This window comes from Danio aesculapii, chromosome 4, assembly GCF_903798145.1.
Source record: "Danio aesculapii chromosome 4, fDanAes4.1, whole genome shotgun sequence".
NCBI classification, from domain to species: domain Eukaryota; kingdom Metazoa; phylum Chordata; class Actinopteri; order Cypriniformes; family Danionidae; genus Danio; species Danio aesculapii.
This window is the reverse complement of record NC_079438.1, coordinates 50419933-50437177: the sequence shown is the minus strand read 5'-3', so window position 1 is coordinate 50437177 and position 17245 is coordinate 50419933. Positions and strand designations below refer to the sequence as shown.

The 17245-nt window shown below is 37.5% G+C and overlaps 1 protein-coding gene across 2 annotated transcripts in view; it reads right to left on the bottom strand.

Moving 5' to 3' along the window:
• Window positions 1-17245, bottom strand: part of scube1 (signal peptide, CUB domain, EGF-like 1) — a 111884-nt gene that overhangs the window by 93486 nt on the left and 1153 nt on the right. For both annotated transcript variants that reach the window (XM_056455996.1, XM_056455995.1), the window contains exons 2-3: window positions 14898-15020; window positions 1034-1159 (exon numbers count right to left, since the gene is read on the bottom strand). In XM_056455996.1, coding sequence (XP_056311971.1) covers window positions 1034-1159; window positions 14898-15020 — 249 coding nt within the window. The remainder of the gene's footprint in view (window positions 1-1033; window positions 1160-14897; window positions 15021-17245) is intronic.

The following is a 17245-nucleotide window of genomic DNA, read 5'->3' as shown; positions in this document are numbered from 1 at the left end:
ACGTCGTACTTAAATACTAATGTACTATAAGTAACACACTATAAATACTATATTACTTTTTGACCTCGTGATTGCACCATTGTTACCCCTACCAGGCCCGCTTTAAAAGAGACACAAATTAGGGGAAAAAATCTATATACAAAGCTTAAGGAGGTGCTAAAGGTCCCTAAAGATCCGAGCCCTGGTGTCCTGCTCTGGGATCCATCATCATTACAGCGTCTAATGAAAAATGATGACCTCAGCATCCTGAAACTCGGCTCAGCGCACATATTTGCTTTGGATTATGAAAGCAGAGATGAGAGCAGTTCAAGTTCTTCACACCAGCTGCTCAGAAACACACACCAGTCTTGCTGTCTCTCTCTCTTTATCTCTCTTGCAACATTGATGTTTGAAAGCGTAACACGTTGTCATTGTGACACTACAGAGCCACCACACTTCAGGTTGATAAGTCGCTTTCAAAACCAAACACACATCTGCACTCACTTATAACGCAGACAGGCCCGCTACAAAAAAACACACTTTTTAACGAATTCCTCAATCCCCACAGCAATCCAGCAAAAACCATGAGACCCGGCCCTCACTCTCCGGGTCGTGGAATTTCATCTTTGAACTATTTCAATAAATATGAGATGGCAAGTTATTAATTTTCTCTCAGCCCTTTTCTTCCCCTGCTTCCATTTTTAACCGCTAACGTAAACATCGGACCTGCGCTGTCGATTTCTGGGAATTAGATGCGATTGCGCCACTGGTGACATTTGGGTGACATTTTTAAGAGATGAAAAATAATCGCACGGTTCCTGTTGGCGGGCTCCTGTCAGAACGAGGAATGGACTACTGGCGCTAGACGTGGCTCGGCTGGCCTTTTCCGAGGCGCTGCATGGAAAGATTGCGGAGGCAGATTTGTTTACGTTTGCGAAGGGGGTCATTACAGAGGTCGTTAGCCGGGCAACGAGATGACGAGGAAGAAGCTCATCTGTAAGTCCTTCAGGAGAGGCAACTGTGTGTGTGTATTCTGTTCTCTCTAGAGCCTTACCAAGACAGTTGTGCCCGTCGTCTGCCAGCATGAATCCATCATAGCATGTGCACCTGTAGTTCCCGGGGATATTAATGCAGTCGTGAACGCATCCACCATTGTAGTCGTTTTCACACTCATCAATGTCTGAAAAACAAAGGAAAAACGGTCAGACAAACATACTCAGATGCAAATAAGAACTGCAGTAATGCATTTACTGTAAAGTGTTTTAGCTAGTTACAATTAGTGAAATAGTTCACCCAAAAATAAAAATCCCCCCATAATTTAGTCATCTTCAAGACTCCAACTGTGTATATAATGTGTTTAATGCATGTCTAATGAAGTGGGTTGATGTGTGTTTGTGACAAAAATAAAGTTTCTATAAATAGGATGTAATAAATATTTTCCAGAGATTTTCAATCAGGTTCAGATCAGAACTCTGTGCTGGCCATTTCATTATTTCAGTGATAATGAAATAGAACACCTAAAAATAAAAATTAATTCCATAATTTAGTCATCTTCAAGCCTCCCTCTGTGTATATAATGTTTTTTTTCTGTCAGGAGAACATAGTTAAAGTAGTTTTAATTTTTATCTTCACTCTTTCATGCTGTATAATGGTGGATAGTGGCATTTATTTTGAAGTTTAAAAAGTTAATAAATCCAATGAAAAACTAAACCACAGGATGTCAGGCGGTTAATGAATGTCTTATGAAGTGGATTCATGTGTTTTCGTGACAAAAAAAAAAGGTTTCTAAACTATAAATAGGTCACGAAAAGATTTACCAGATATTTTCAATCAGATTTAGATCAGGACTGTGCTGGCCATTTCATTATTTCTGTGATAGTTAAATAGTTCACCTAAAAATGAAAATTAAACCCTAATTTAGTAATCCTCAAGACATCCTAGGTGTATATTACTTTTTTCGGTCAGACAAATACAGTCAAAGTAGTTTAAAAATGTATCCTGGCTCTTTTAAGATGTATAATGGTGTTGGAAAGTGGCTTTTATTTTGAAGTTTAAAAAAGTGCATATATCCATCGTAAAACTAAGCCATAGGGGGTTGATGCAAGTGCTATGTGTTTTTGTGACAAAAATAGGGTTTAAATAGCGTTTCGTAACTATAAAAATGTCACAAAAGATTTCCAGAAATTTTTAATCAGGTTTAGATCGGGACTCTGGAACATTATTTCAGTGATTACAGCTTTAGGAAATGCTTTATTCAATTTTTCATGTGTAATTTCCTGAAATAATGAAAATTGATGACTGATTGAGTGATGAGTGCCAGGAAGGAACTGCATGTTGAAGAAGGGGCACATTTGCATTCACTTTGTAACAAGAGACCAAACTCATTCTGCAGAAAACACGAGCAAACCATGACAATTCACCTCCACCTTTCAAAGACCGATTTACTTACTTTGGGTTCGGTCTTTCCTCAGTTTGATGATGAACGTAATGTTTCCCGTCAGACCCAAGTAAATTAAACTTGTTCTCGTCACTAAAGTGAACTTTGGACCAGTTCTCTATCCATGGTACAAATTCTCAAATGTCAAGAAGATCCCTACATTGTACAGTTCTGCGGTATTGAACTGACTGACCACCGATTCTCCACATTATCCTGCATTCGTCTTTTATGGGTCAAAGTGGTCAGAGTGGTTTCTCAAATTACTAACTCTAAGCATGGACCATGAAATGGTTAAATTCTGGTATTGATACTACAGTAAGTAGTTGTTGAAAATGAAGGTTTAAGAAGGGTTGACTTGCAAAACGCCTTCATAACTGCTGAGTTTGTACAGCAGAAACGTGTAAGTGTGGAAACTAAAATAAACACAGTATTTCTCCCTCATTCACTCACACACTTGAAATCAGATAGACAGAAAGTGTCTGTTCTCTGCCAGACAATGATAGCGGGTATCTGCTTTGTGTTCTCTGCTACCTCGGAGTGTGATTTAATAAACCTGGCTTGTGCTCTTGGAGACATACGGCACAAACTAAAAATATCCACATTATTTCCCACAAAATCTCTCACAACCCACATTGTGCAACTGCGGCTATAAGGACAGCGAGAGCTGCATTTAAGAAGGTTTTGTTTTCTTCATAAAAAGTCTGTTCAGACAGTTGGAATCTTATACAGTATACACACATACTCACGCCACAAACAGACATACACTAAAAATTATGGAGGCATAAATACTTCACTAGTATTTTATTTATTTGTTGTTTATTTCCTTTGTCTATCAAAGAGTGTCGGTTTTGGCACACTGTGAGGAAAAGTGTCATCGCAGTAGACAAACTCAGAGCCAACTCATCCCAAAAACATCCAGAAACAACACTGTGGAACAAACAAAAAGTCTCATTACCATTTATCTAGTGGGCATGCTTGAGAAGAGCAATGTGGATGGATGGATGGATGGATGGATGGATGGAAAAAACTATAAATGGATGAAAAATATGGATGGATGAAAAGAACTAAATGGATGGACGGGTGCATGGATGGATGGATGGATGGGTGGATGATTGGATGGATGGATGGATGGATGGATGGATGGGTGGATGGATGGATGGAAGGAAAAAACTATAAATGGATGAAAAATATGGATGGATGGAAAGAACTAAATGGATGGATGGGTGCATGGATGGATGGATGGATTGATGGATGGATGGATGGATGGATGGAAAAAACCATAAATGGATAAAAAATGGATGGATGGAAAGAACTAAATGGATTGATGGATGGATGGGTGCATGGATGGATGGATGGATGGATGGATGGATGGGTGGATGGATGGATGGATGGATGAATGGAAAAAAACTATAAATGGAAGAAAAATATGGATGGATGGAAAGAACTAAATGGATGGATGGGTGCATGGATGGATGGATGGATGGATGGATGGATAGAAAAAAACATAAATGGATGAAAAATATGGATGGATGGAAAGAACTAAATGGATTGATGGATGGATGGATGGATGGATGGATGGACGGACGGATGGACATACGGACAGACAGACAAGTAGATAGATAGATAGATAGATAGATAGATAGATAGATAGATAGATAGATAGATAGATAGATAGATAGATAGATAGATAGATAGATAGATAGATAGATAGATAGATAGATAGATAGATAGATAGATAGATAGATAGATAGATAGATAGATAGACAAAACACACTAGAAACATTACAAAGTACTGGTTGTGATAGGTTTGTTTTGTTTTTAGCAGTATGGCATTAGCCTTATGCATCTTGTGTAAACATGGCTTAAGAAAATGACTGTGAGTCAAAGTGATAATGCTTTTAGGTGTCTGTGTATGTGTTGTACCCATTAGCAAGGCTAACAAGGTGTATATGGAGTGTGAGGGGGACGGGTTGTTAAAAAAGGTGGACGGCTAGTTAGCATCCAGCTGACATGCTTCCTGGCCCAGAGCTGTTGTTGATATGAGCCCGCAGCGAGCCGACAGGTCGTACAGCCATTTCTGCCATCGACACACACAGATCTCTAATCGAAGGAGAAGTGTTTACGCTCAACATCCCATCAGGCAGATTAAGCACCTCCGCTAACACCTCAGTGGGGGTTAAACCTGCGGGGGGCAACACCTCAACACCGGCTTTGGCCCAACAAAACATGCCCAAATCCCAAAGTGCTGAAAAACACATCATGAAGGGACCGAGAGGAAGATGGGGGTCGTGCAATTTATATAACTACAGGAAAGTAAACAATGACACCTTGCTAATGTGTGTTTCTGTGTAGTTTAGTAAAGGTGGTTAGTATGACCAGAAAGCAGTCCAATATGGATGGGATCCCTTCGGTTTATGGAAACAAGTACATTTTGAATGCAAGTATAGACAATATGATTCTATTTGTACACTTTTATAAATAGAAGTCACACAATCATGAACTAGTCTGGGAATTCAACATCAAGACTTTAGGTTTAATATGTGAAATGCAGTTTCAATCCACTTCATGTTTATTTCTCTAGCGCTTTTACAATGTAGATTGTGTCAAAGCAGTTTAACATAGAAGTTCTAGTAGATTGAAACTGTGTCGGTCCAGTTTTCAAAGTTTCAGAGTTCAGTTCAGTTTGGTGTGGTTTAATTTTCACTGCTGAAAGTCCAAACACTGAAGAGCAAATCCATTGATGCGATTCTCTCACATACTGTAATCATTCATTGCGAAAACCTGTAGTGCATGTCTTTGGACTGTGGGGGAAACCGGAGCACCCGAAGGAAACCAACGCGAACGCAGGGAGAACATGCAAACTACACACAGAAACGCCAACTGACCCAGTAGGGACTCAAACCAGCAACCTTCTTGGTGTGAGGCAACAGTGCTAACCACTGAGCCACTGCGTCGCCTTTTCAGCATTTATATTAAACAAAAATATTTTGCAATATTACTAATCAAATGCTTCATTTATTTAATCCGTTTTCACTGCATACAGGTATAATTTACTATTTTAAAAACTCCATATTTATGCACAAAACTTTGAATAGTAGTGCCTAGTATTATTAAATCTATTTAAATTGGAGTTTTGTTCATTTTAATTTATTTTTAGATCAATTATAGCATGCTACATCTAACACTGAAAACATATTTTGCTGCCTGTTCAAACTACTTATTTAAAATGAGCTGAAGCAACACAATTCTTGATATTTTTTTGGGGACAACTTAATTGTTTTATGTTCTATCTACTTAAAGTTAACTTTTTGAACAATTTTGATGGTCCATTTGAGTATTAGTAGACTGTCTGCTTAATATCTGCTGATACTGCTCCTTCAACAGACATTTAACTGACTATAAGAAACCTTGCAAGTACATGTCAACTTACACTAACTCCAACCTAACAGTCTACTTATAATCTAATGGTAATTAGTTGACATGTAGATGCAATGTAACTTAAATTTAACAAACGGACCATCAAAATAAAGTGTGACCTAATTAATTTTTGTTGGGACAGCATGAATGAATTTTTTACATGCATGTTTTACATGCATGTCTAGAACCCAAAATTTCAACCCCCATGTAAGGATTTGAAGCTTTTTTTAAAAGCCTGTATGTGAATGAACTGGCAAAAAAGAGACTGAAGTGTCCTGTGAGGGGAGGGTCAGAGATGATGGGTGGGCACATTTTGGCAGCCAATCAGAGCATCGGCAGCTCTGTGACGAGTCCACAGACACCAGGCAGACAATGGCCTAGTAATGGGTCGACACCTCCATCTCTCACTCCATTTACCCGTCTCCTCCTCACCACCCCCATCCCTTCTTCGCTCACTTTCTCACTGAAACTATACAAACACACACTCCTTCAGCTGCGACAAGTACCTGACCTCTTTTACAGACCGGGATACAAAAAATAAAGGAGGGATAAATTCTTAATTCTCTTCTCTCCTTAATAAACCAACTAACCCATAGAGTCACATTTAAAAAGTTTGTTCAATCTTAAAATAACCCAAATCATCACACTGGTCTATTGGGAATTGTGGTAATTCCCTTTAAAGCTCCGCCCACTCAATTTGCATAATCAATCCAACCTAAAATGCTTCCTTTGTCATGCCATTATATATAACTGTTCTTTTATTAGGAGTTTTATATCCATTGGTCAAACAAAGTTAGCCCCGCCCTCCAACTCATGTCATTGGTCGAGCCAATGTTGCAGTGTCATGCTGGTCGGGACACTCAAACAAACAGAGCAATGTTTTGATAGAACCACAGAGCCGGTGTTTACATTTTTCAGGGATTCAACCTACAAAGGGCTTACTTATAGCTGTCTCCGAGGAAGTATTTATACTGACAAACGTTTCTGTGGCTTTTTAATTTAATCGACAGTAGGAGATTCTATTAGAAATGGTATTTGCATGATAATGAGTGGTGTGACGTAACAAATTACAATACTCAAATGACCGAGTTTACTCAAATGTAAACTTGGCATTGCAAGAGGTGGAAGGGAAAAAGCTACATTTTACACAACAAACCTGATAAGATACCTCAAAAGCAAACGTAGAACCTCGATTTGAAATGCTGTCTCACCACTATTACACAGAGAAAGCTCTACCAGCCCTTTATAAGAAGATTTCTGACAAACTACTTGTCCTGTTATAAGATATAACCCATGTTTCGTTCACCACAGACATATAGAGTTCGTCCGTAGCCCCTAAGCCTTTATGAATTGTAGAATTATTGGATTGGGTTTCAGTATCGGTATTCACTTAAGATCAAATGACTCGGACTTGAGGGCAAAAAACCTGATCGGGACATCCCAAGTGATTGGCTAAAGTAGAACTATCAGTAGTAGTCTTGTGATTCCCATCCAATCATATCACACATTGCATCATTCAGAACAATCAAAATACACAAAACACGAAACGACCAAGAGACCGTTTAGAAAAGATACGTTTTTTCAGCATTTATTTAAAACAAAAATATGTTGTAATATTAATTTTAATAATTAATTTAATTCTTTTAAAAATGGCATATTTTTGCACAAAGCAATAACGTGTATAATAATATCAAAACGATCTAAAAAGTGGTTTTATTAATTTTATTTAACTTTTTTTTATTAATTATAGCACGCCACATCGTACACTTCAAAAATGTTATGTATTAAATGTAACTACTTATTTAAAATGAGTTGAAACAAAAATTACAAATAATTCCTTACATTTATATATCGCTTTTCTGGACACTCAAAGCGCTTTAAACATTTTTTGGGAGGAATCTCCTCATTCACCACCAGTGTGCAGCATCCACCTGGATGACGCGACGGCAGCCATATTCCGCCAGACCGCACACCACACACCAGCTGATTGGTGGAGAGGAGACAGAGTGATGAAGCCAATTATCATATGACGATGGTTAAGAGGCCAGTGGGCAAATTTGGCTAGGATGCCGGGGTTAAACCCCTTCTCCTTCTCCACAGAGAGTCAGGATCTCGGTTTAACGTCTCATCCGAAATAAGCAGTATAGAGTCCCCTTCACTATACTATACTGGGGCGTTAGACTGCACAGACTGCAGGTTGAGCACCACCTGCTGGTCTCACTAACACCACTTCCAGCAGCCAGGTAGCTTCCCATGTGGTCTCTCATCCAGGTACTGACGGGGCGCAGCCCTGCTTAGAGGCAGCTGCCGGAAAAAACACCAATTTATTTATTTTTTCTTGTCCATGGTGATTGGCTAAAGTAGAATAATCAGTCCTGTGATTCCCGTCCAATCAAATCACACATCACATCATACAGAACAACCAAAATACACAAAATTGTTACACAAAATAGGACTGTTAAGACTGCATGCCGCTGTTGAGAAGATGACGGATGCCCCCTGTACGATGACTGAAATCACCAAATGACCTTAAATAATAACTAAATGCACTACAGAATGTTTCGTTTTCACACACACACACACACACACACACACACACACACACACACACACACACACACACACACACACACACACAAATTGCACGTAATCGCATCAACTTTCACAGTATAATACTCACTACTCTTGAGTAATTTTAAAAGAGCTACTTTTTACTCATAGGCAGCACTGTGGCTCAGTACTTAGCACTGTGGCCTCACAGCAAAAAGGTCGCTGGTTCAAGTCCCGGCTGGACCAGTTGGCATTTCTGTGTTGGCATCCATCTGAGTTTGCATGTTCTCCCCGTGTTGGTGTGGGTTTCCTATGGTTTCTCCGGTTTCCCTCACAGTCCAAAGACATGTCGTAGTGTATGAGTGTGTGTGTGTATGTGTGTGGATGCAAGAGGGTATGGGTGTTTACTAGTATTGGGTTGCAGCTGGAAGGGCATCTGCTGCATAAAACATATGCTGGAATAGTTGGCGGTTCATTCCGCTGTGGTGACCCCTGATAAATAATGGATAATGGCACTAAATTTTAGGGTAAGTAATGGCACTTTTACTTGAGTATGATTGTTCAGTACTCCAGAAACTATTTATTGACATTATATAACTGTCCATCAACTTAAGTAATGTTTATTAGATTTTTCAAATATTACATAATTCTATAAGCACTAATCTAAAACTGCACAATGATATTGATTTGTGATGACCATTAAGGGTTGCAGACAAGCTGACTGAATTTATTGAGCAGTTCCCACAATGTTATATACCTAAAGTATAATTAAAAACCCCAAAGGATGCCGATGATGCTCCTGAAGCTTCCTGAGTGAAATAAAAGCATCAATAAAAAGAGACAGAAGTCAACATACGTAAGTTTATAGCTCTATAAAACTCAAGTCATTTGATCTTAGAGTGTGCTCATACTTGGCAGACTCGCCAGTTCAGATCATCATTGGTGTATTGGCACTGTTTTGACTCCTTTTTATACATTTTAGAAGCTCTCCACAAGTTATTGACAAGCTATATACACATTTAAACATTGTTTTTCACCGTTTGTTTTTGTCAAAGTCACTTTAAAAATGATCAATGATTTATAATTTAGCAAACTTTGAGTAGTGTGTACAGCTTGTACACCTGCCAACAATGTATATATAAATTGTATGACTTTTAAGGTCACATACTAAGATCCAAATGTAACTTGAAATATTGAATGTTCCAGATCATCACTGATTACTTGCACACAGCGGTAGCTGTAGACTGATCATAGACTGATTACCAGGACTATAAATACACCTCATATTCATACACACAATCTGTAAGGGGGTCTGAAAAGTCACTAAGTTGACAACACTGCGTGCCGCCCTATCTAGAAAAACGGAGGAGGAGTAGTATGAGTGGAAGTGGGGATTCTTCAAGACGTAGATAACTGGGGTAAGAAACTCTGGATATTTATGGTGCGTTAGGAAGCATCTGATTGGTGAATCATGTTTTAGCTAATGCGGGACCAGCCGTGGTCAATCATAAGCACCTGATCCTAGTTTATAAACAAACTTCACATAGTTTTAGTATGGAAATATTAAATAATGATCATATGCAACATAGTTTTAGTATGGAAATATTAAATAATGACTTTTTATTAAACAACAAAAGTTAAAAAATTGTATATTTGTACTTATTTTCCTTACTTTTATCATCCTCTTTTGTACGTTGCATTAAAAAAAGCATCTGCTAAATGATTAATTGTAAATAAATTTATGTGTGTTTGGTGTGCTTTATTTTTAATTATTCTAAAATATAATTTCTTAGTGTGTTAAACATTTTAGTAACACTTTAAGTCACAATTCAAGCTGTTATCAAACCAGACTAGTTGCTCAATAAACTGCTAATTATCTGCTTGGTAATAGTAAGATAGTAGTTGGGTTTAGGTATTGAGTAGGATTATGGATGTAGAATAAGATCATACTTTATAGCTACTGATATACTATTAATATCTTAATAACAGGCAGGTAATACGCCAGTAGTAAATAGCATGAATTGTGACATAAACAAAAGTGTCACCAACATCTTGCATTATAAAAAACTTTTAACCAATGGAAAATTTCATGCATCTTAAAGATTCCAAATGCAACCATAGATGCCAATCAAAAAAAAAAACCTATATTACATATTAAATAGATGAGTTACGAATCTCCTCATGTTCAACAGACTTCCCCAGCATGTAACAGCCTGATGTTTAGACAGACAACATGACTGCATTAGAGTGTTAGCAAGTGTTTTCTTAATTTTCTTCAAAGCCAAACACGCAGGGCTTTAATTAAAGGGTGGGTACGGGGGGTGTTAATGGGCTTTTCGCTTCAGACAAAACAGCCCCTCCATTCCCCACAATACACCACATTACACTGTTGACGGAATGTCCGCTCAGACAGTATAAGAGCAAGAAAAAACTGCACACGAGCATGTTAACATGGAGTATTTGGTATATAACTGACAGCCCCATTGCCCTGCCATTAAGTCTGCGGTTTGAAGGTGGGAGGAAAAGGCTTCTGTAAAGTCCAGAACATTCCCCGTGTTTCCTTAGAGAAATAAAAAGATGTTGTTGTAGCCCACGCCGTCTGGCCTCAGACTGGAGGACGATGCGCTAACTGAGGAGCAGTCTGGTGCAACGCCATTTCACATCCACCTAATTCATTAATGCAATTGAGAACGGGTGTAGGGTTTCATAATAGGTAGAGAGAGAGCACATCTCGGCCCTTTTCCTGAAACACAAGCTTCTCTCCCGCACATGTGAAATGAAAAATCTAGAAGTGCACAGATGAAGAACGCAGAGTACAATAACAGGAAACAGCAGAGAAAAAAGAGAGAAAGAGGGGGTAAAATGAGTGTTTCTGCTTTAAAAATGTCTATCAATCTCATGCCATCTGTTTTATAATCTCTAATCTGACGTTTATATGCTCTTTTATAGCCATGTGTTGTGTACTACCTGTATAGTCACATTAGATGTAAGTCTGTGTATGTCTGTGTGTAGACCTGGTATTCTTCATGTTGTGGGGAACACATGTCCCCAAAAGTATAGGAATACCAGTACATTTTGATCTTGTAGGGACATTTGATTTGGACCCCATGAGGATAAAGGCACTTTAATCACATGAATGAAGTCTTTTGAAAACGTAAAGAGGGTTTAAGGGTAAGGTTGGGGTAGGGGGATAGAATATACAGCCTGCACAGTATAACCATATCCATACACACATTCATACACATGCACACAGCCATTTTAGTTTATTCAATTCACCTATAGCGCATGTCTTTGGAGTGTGAGGGAAACCGGAGCACCCGGAGGAAACCCACGTAAAGCATGCAAACATGCAAACTCCAGACAGAAATGCCAAGTCAGTGCAATAGCCTAGTGGTTAACGTGCTGACATATGGTTCAGTAGCACTTCAGGGCGTCCCGAGTTCGAATCCTGACATTTCCCGCCCCTAGCCCCTCACTCTCCCACTTCTCTTCCTGTATGAATAACTGTCCTATCCACTTAACAAAGGCAAGAATGCCAAAAACTAAATCTAAAAAAAAAAAGAAAAAAAAAACACCAACTGGCTCAGCCGGGACTCGAACCAGCAACCTTCTTACTGTGAGGCAATAGTGCTAACCACTGAGCCACCGTGTCACCCAAAACATTTTCTTCCTGGGTTAATTAAATCATAATAATAATAAATATAATATTAATAAAACAACTTGTATTATTTGTTTTGTTAATGTTTTGTGTATCTGCATGTGTATATTGTGTAATGAAAAATACTGATTGAGCAAAATTCATTGTATGCAATTGAATGGGAATTTTTTTTTTTTTTTGCCATTATCAGTGGTGGAAAGAGTACTGAAAAATCGTACTCAAGTAAAAGTACAATTACTTGCCCAAAAATGTAGAGTAAAAGTGTCTGTTGTAAATATTCCTCAAAATATGAGTAAAAGCTGCCCTTTTAAAATGACTCAAGAGTAGTAGATTTGTGCAGGGATGTGAAAATGTAACATTCTGTAGTGCATTTAGTGATTGTTTGGCCATTTCAGGCATCATACAGTAAACATTCACCATCTTCTCATCAATGAAATCTCTGGGTCACTGTGTGTAAATAATTTGAACATCTTCTTGGACACTTTTAATACTTCCAAATGGTTTGCTGCATTTATAAAGTGCCCATATGTTTAGCAGTCGGTATGAAGCAATTTACTTTTTATGTGCTACTTGACTGAACAGGAATAGCAGGACTGATTTTTTTACCTAGCCAATGTCCCTAGACCAGAAAAAATAGTGACTGCAGTTTGAAGGAAAGTAGTGGAGTAAAAGTACCAATACTGCACTAAAAATGTACTCAAGGGAAAGTAAAAGTGCACATTTTGAAAACTACTTAGTAAATTACAATTTCTGAGAAAAACTACTCAATTACAGTAACTTGAATATTGGTTACTTTACACCACTGGCCATTATATTACAAAACTTTATATACTAAATGTTGAAAACCATAAATAATGCATGTTTTAACCTTCTAGGGGTTAGTGGCCACATACGTGGACAGCACATTTAGCTCTTAAGTGGCTATTTAAAATACTTTGAATGTTTTATATTTTGTTACAGACTTACAGTGTCATCCTGCAACTGTTTTGCAGCATATGAAATGTCCCAAACACTATTTTTAACTGTCCAAAACGCGAAATAAATGTTGTTTTTACTCTCAAAACATGTTAAAAAAAATGTATATGTTATAAACAGTTGAAGTCAGAATTATTAGCTCCCCTTCGATTTTTTTTTCTTTTTTTAATTATTTCCCAAATGATGTTTAACAGAGCAAGGACATTTTCACAGTATGTCTGATAATTTTTTCCCTCTGGGGAAAGTCTTATTTCTTTTATTTTGGCTAGAATAAAAGCAGCTTTTAATTTTTTATGAACCATTTTAAGGTCAAAATTATTAGCCCCTTATTAGCTATGTTTTTTTCCGATAGTCTACAGAACAAACCATCATTATACAATAACTTAATTAACTTCATTAGTTAATAATATTAATTATTATTCATATTAATTATTAGTAATTAATATTATTAATAATAACTTATTAACATCATTATACAATAACTTATACAATAACACTTAAAAGTTATTAGAAATGAGTTATTAAAACTATTATGTTTAGAAATGTGTTGAATAAATCTTCTCTCCGTTAAACAGAAATTGGGGAACAAAATAAACAGGGGGGCTAATAATTCAAGGGGGCTAATAATTGTGACATCAACTGTATGCATTAAAAACAGTCAGGAAAAAGGGTTTTATGTAAATTTGGACCACAAGTCCACATATATGAACATAATTTTTCTCTAAAAGTACACTCTATCAAAAGATGATACTTTTTTATTGTTTTATTCTAATTAGGTTCCAATAAGTCCAAATAGCAAAAAGAAACAAAAAATGCAAGTAAAAAAACACCTTGGGCCTTAAGAGGTTAAAGCAACCTTTGTAATCCTTGTAAAGTGTAAAATAACCATACAAATACTACAATTAAGCTAAATGTATTTTGTATATCAATTTAATATAATGACAATATAATTATAAAGGAACCCATTAACTGAGGAAAAAATGCTGTAATTTAGTTTTGATAATAAGATGCGAATATATAAATTTGGTTGAAAAATAATTAATTGGCATTGCACAAACAGATATAAAATTCATGGCATAAAATAATATTAAACACACTCTCTCTCTCTCTCTATATATATATATATATTAGTATTACAATATATATATATATATATTCAGTATATGATTTTTAGGTGACACGGTGGTGCAGTGGGTAGCGCTGTTCCCTCAAAGCAAGAAGGTCGCTGGTTCGAACCCCAGCTGAATCAGTTGGCATCTCTGTGTGGAGTTTGCATGTTCTCCCTGTATTCACGTGGGTTTCCATCATGTGCTTCAGTCCCCCCAGAGTCCAAAGACATGCGCTGCAGGTGAATTGAACAAGCTAGATTGGCCGTAGTGTATTGTGTGCGTGAATGATTGTGTATGGATGTTTCCCAGTACTGGGTTGCAGCTGGAAGGGCATCCGCTGTGTAGAATAAAAGCTGGATAAGTCCCCTGTGGCGACCCCTGATGAATAAAGGAACTAAGCATACATGAAATAAAATGTATGCTGTTCTCTGAGTTGTAATAAAATGTGTGCGTACGTGCATACATTTGTGTGTGTGTGTGTGCGTGTGTGTGTGTGTGTGTGTGTGTGTTTGGCTCCAGCTGTGTTGTGCTCTCAGGCAGAACAGCAGAGGGAGGTGTAAAGACTGGAGCAGGTTTTGGCCTTCCAGCACCTCTCACCCTCACACTGCACTTCCTCCTCACTAATTAAGACCCACAGCAGGAGCTACAGAACAGCTGGATGACCTGTGCGTGTGTGTGTGTGTGAGAGAGAGAGAGAGAGAGAGAGAGAGAGAGAGAGAGAGAGAGAGAGAGAGAGAGAGAGACGGGATGAGAGAAACAGAAATGGTCTCACCTTCGCAGTGCTTGCCATCTCCTTTGTAACCGGTCTTGCAGATGCACTTGAAGGACTTTGGAGTGTTCTGGCAGAGAGCGTCGATGTGACAGTCGTCTGTGGCTTCAGAGCACTCGTCAGCATCTGTGGAGGATTCGCAAGGGATGAGACTCTGATAAATGCTTGTTACACATGCCAGAGCTGAAAAGATTAAAAGTGTCACTTCAAGATGATGATGATGATGATGAAGATGATGCGCTGAAGAGGTTGGCGCTTTAAAAAATATGCTTTTTTAATAGAGCTAGTGCTTTATTGAAAAGAAAGGTTTTATTGGCATTGGTGAGTCTGTGGAGAACGTTTAGCATTGCACATTGAGTTCTGGTGATGTACTGCATATGTATAAATATTATTATAAAATAAAATGCATTGGAATTACACAAACTGATATATAGTGCATGTTTTAAAAATGTGTAATAAACCTTATTCAGGGTAATTCAAAAAGAACATCACAACTTAGAAAATCTGTATTTAATCAAAGAAAAATGATGTGTAATGATATTTAATCAAAGAAACCTTGGGTAATTAATTAATGTGAAGAGTACTTAAAGTTCATAGATGTTCAATTTGACCCCCTCCAGACACTGGAGTGACATCAACCTGAACGTTGTGGCATTCTTTTTTAATCACCCTGTATTGACATGATAGTATGATGACAGCAGTGATTATCTGTCAGTTCAGATCCATAAAATGTAAAACAAATAAACAAATAAATTACATGAAATTGATTGATTGATTGATTGATTGATTGATTGATTGATTGATTGATTGATTGGTTGATTGATTGATTGATTGATTGATTGATTGATTGATTGAATACTAAATGAGCTGATGGTTCTGTGGAGAATTTTCAACATTGCACAAAGCATTTTTGTTGTTGTTGTTGTTGTTGTTGTTGTTGTTGTTGTTGTTGTTGTTGTTGTTGTTGGTTTTAGACTTTAAAATGTTCTTCACAAAAATCTGTTCTCTAAAGGGTTCTTTTGGACCCCACAAGGATAAAAGCTCATAAATCACATGAATGAAAAACATGTAAAAAGGGTTTAGGGGTAAGGTTAGGGTAGAATATACATTCTGTACTGTATAAAAATAATAATTACCTCTGTGGAAAGCTCCCGCAAAGACAGCTGTACAACAGTGTGTGTGTGTGTCATTCATTTTCTTTTCGGTTTAGTTCCTTTATTAATCTGAGGTCGCCACAGCGAAATGAACCGCCAACTTATCCAGCATATGTTTTACGCAGCGGATACCCTTCCAGCTGCAACCCTTCACTGGGAAACAACCATACACTCTCATTCACACACATACACTACGGACAATTTAGCTTACCCAATTCACCTATAGTGCATGCCTTTGGACTGTGGGGAAAACCGGAGCACCTGGAGGAAACCCACGCAAACACGTGGAGAACATGCAAACTCCACACAGAAATGCCAACTGACCAAGCCGAGGCTCGAACCAGCGACCTTCTTGCTGTGAGGCAACAGCGCTACCCCCTACGCCACCGTGTTGCCCCAACTTATATTATTTGTTTTGTTAATGTTTTGTGTGTATTGTGTACTGAAAAATACTGATTAAAAAAATGCATTGTATTGAATTAAATGGAATAAAAATCCATTACTAGATATTGCTAGAACTTTCAACGTATAAGTGTTTTGTTGCTGTTTTTAGATTTTAAAATGTTCTTCACACTATGGTCGTTTTAAGATCTAAAGACACAAATTAGCTGGTATGACTGCAGAAGCAACTTTTTATTTATTGCCATCAAAGATTCCATGATTAACCTTAAACACCCTCAGAAATAGTGAAACATGTTTATTTTAAGAATGATTCACTAAAGGATTTTTGGGGAAAAATGGTTACAACACTGCAACCTTCTGAAACCTTTATTTATAAGATTCGAACTAACAAAACAAACAAAGAGAGGGTCATTACATATCATTTTAGCTCAATTATATCTGTTAAATGCATCTGTTAAAATCTGTTACATTTATAGTCTATATAAAAGTGTCTACTAAATTAATAATGTAAATGTCACAAGCAACCGCACAGATCTCAGCACATCAATACCGAAATACAAAGTGAATGAAATAAAATTGGACTTTTATGAATAAAGAGTGACTTGTGCCTGTTTGATTGATCATGGTGTGGTAAATGTTCTTTGTCGCTGATCTGAGAGCAGTTTTGGATCAGACAGGTAAAACCAAGCAGAAAAGAGCATAAAAAGGACCAAAATCCACTGAGACAAAATAAGTTGTCTCCTGAAAGAAACCGTGTGGCCTTTTAAGCAAGAAAAAAACTGTCCAAGGAGGTGA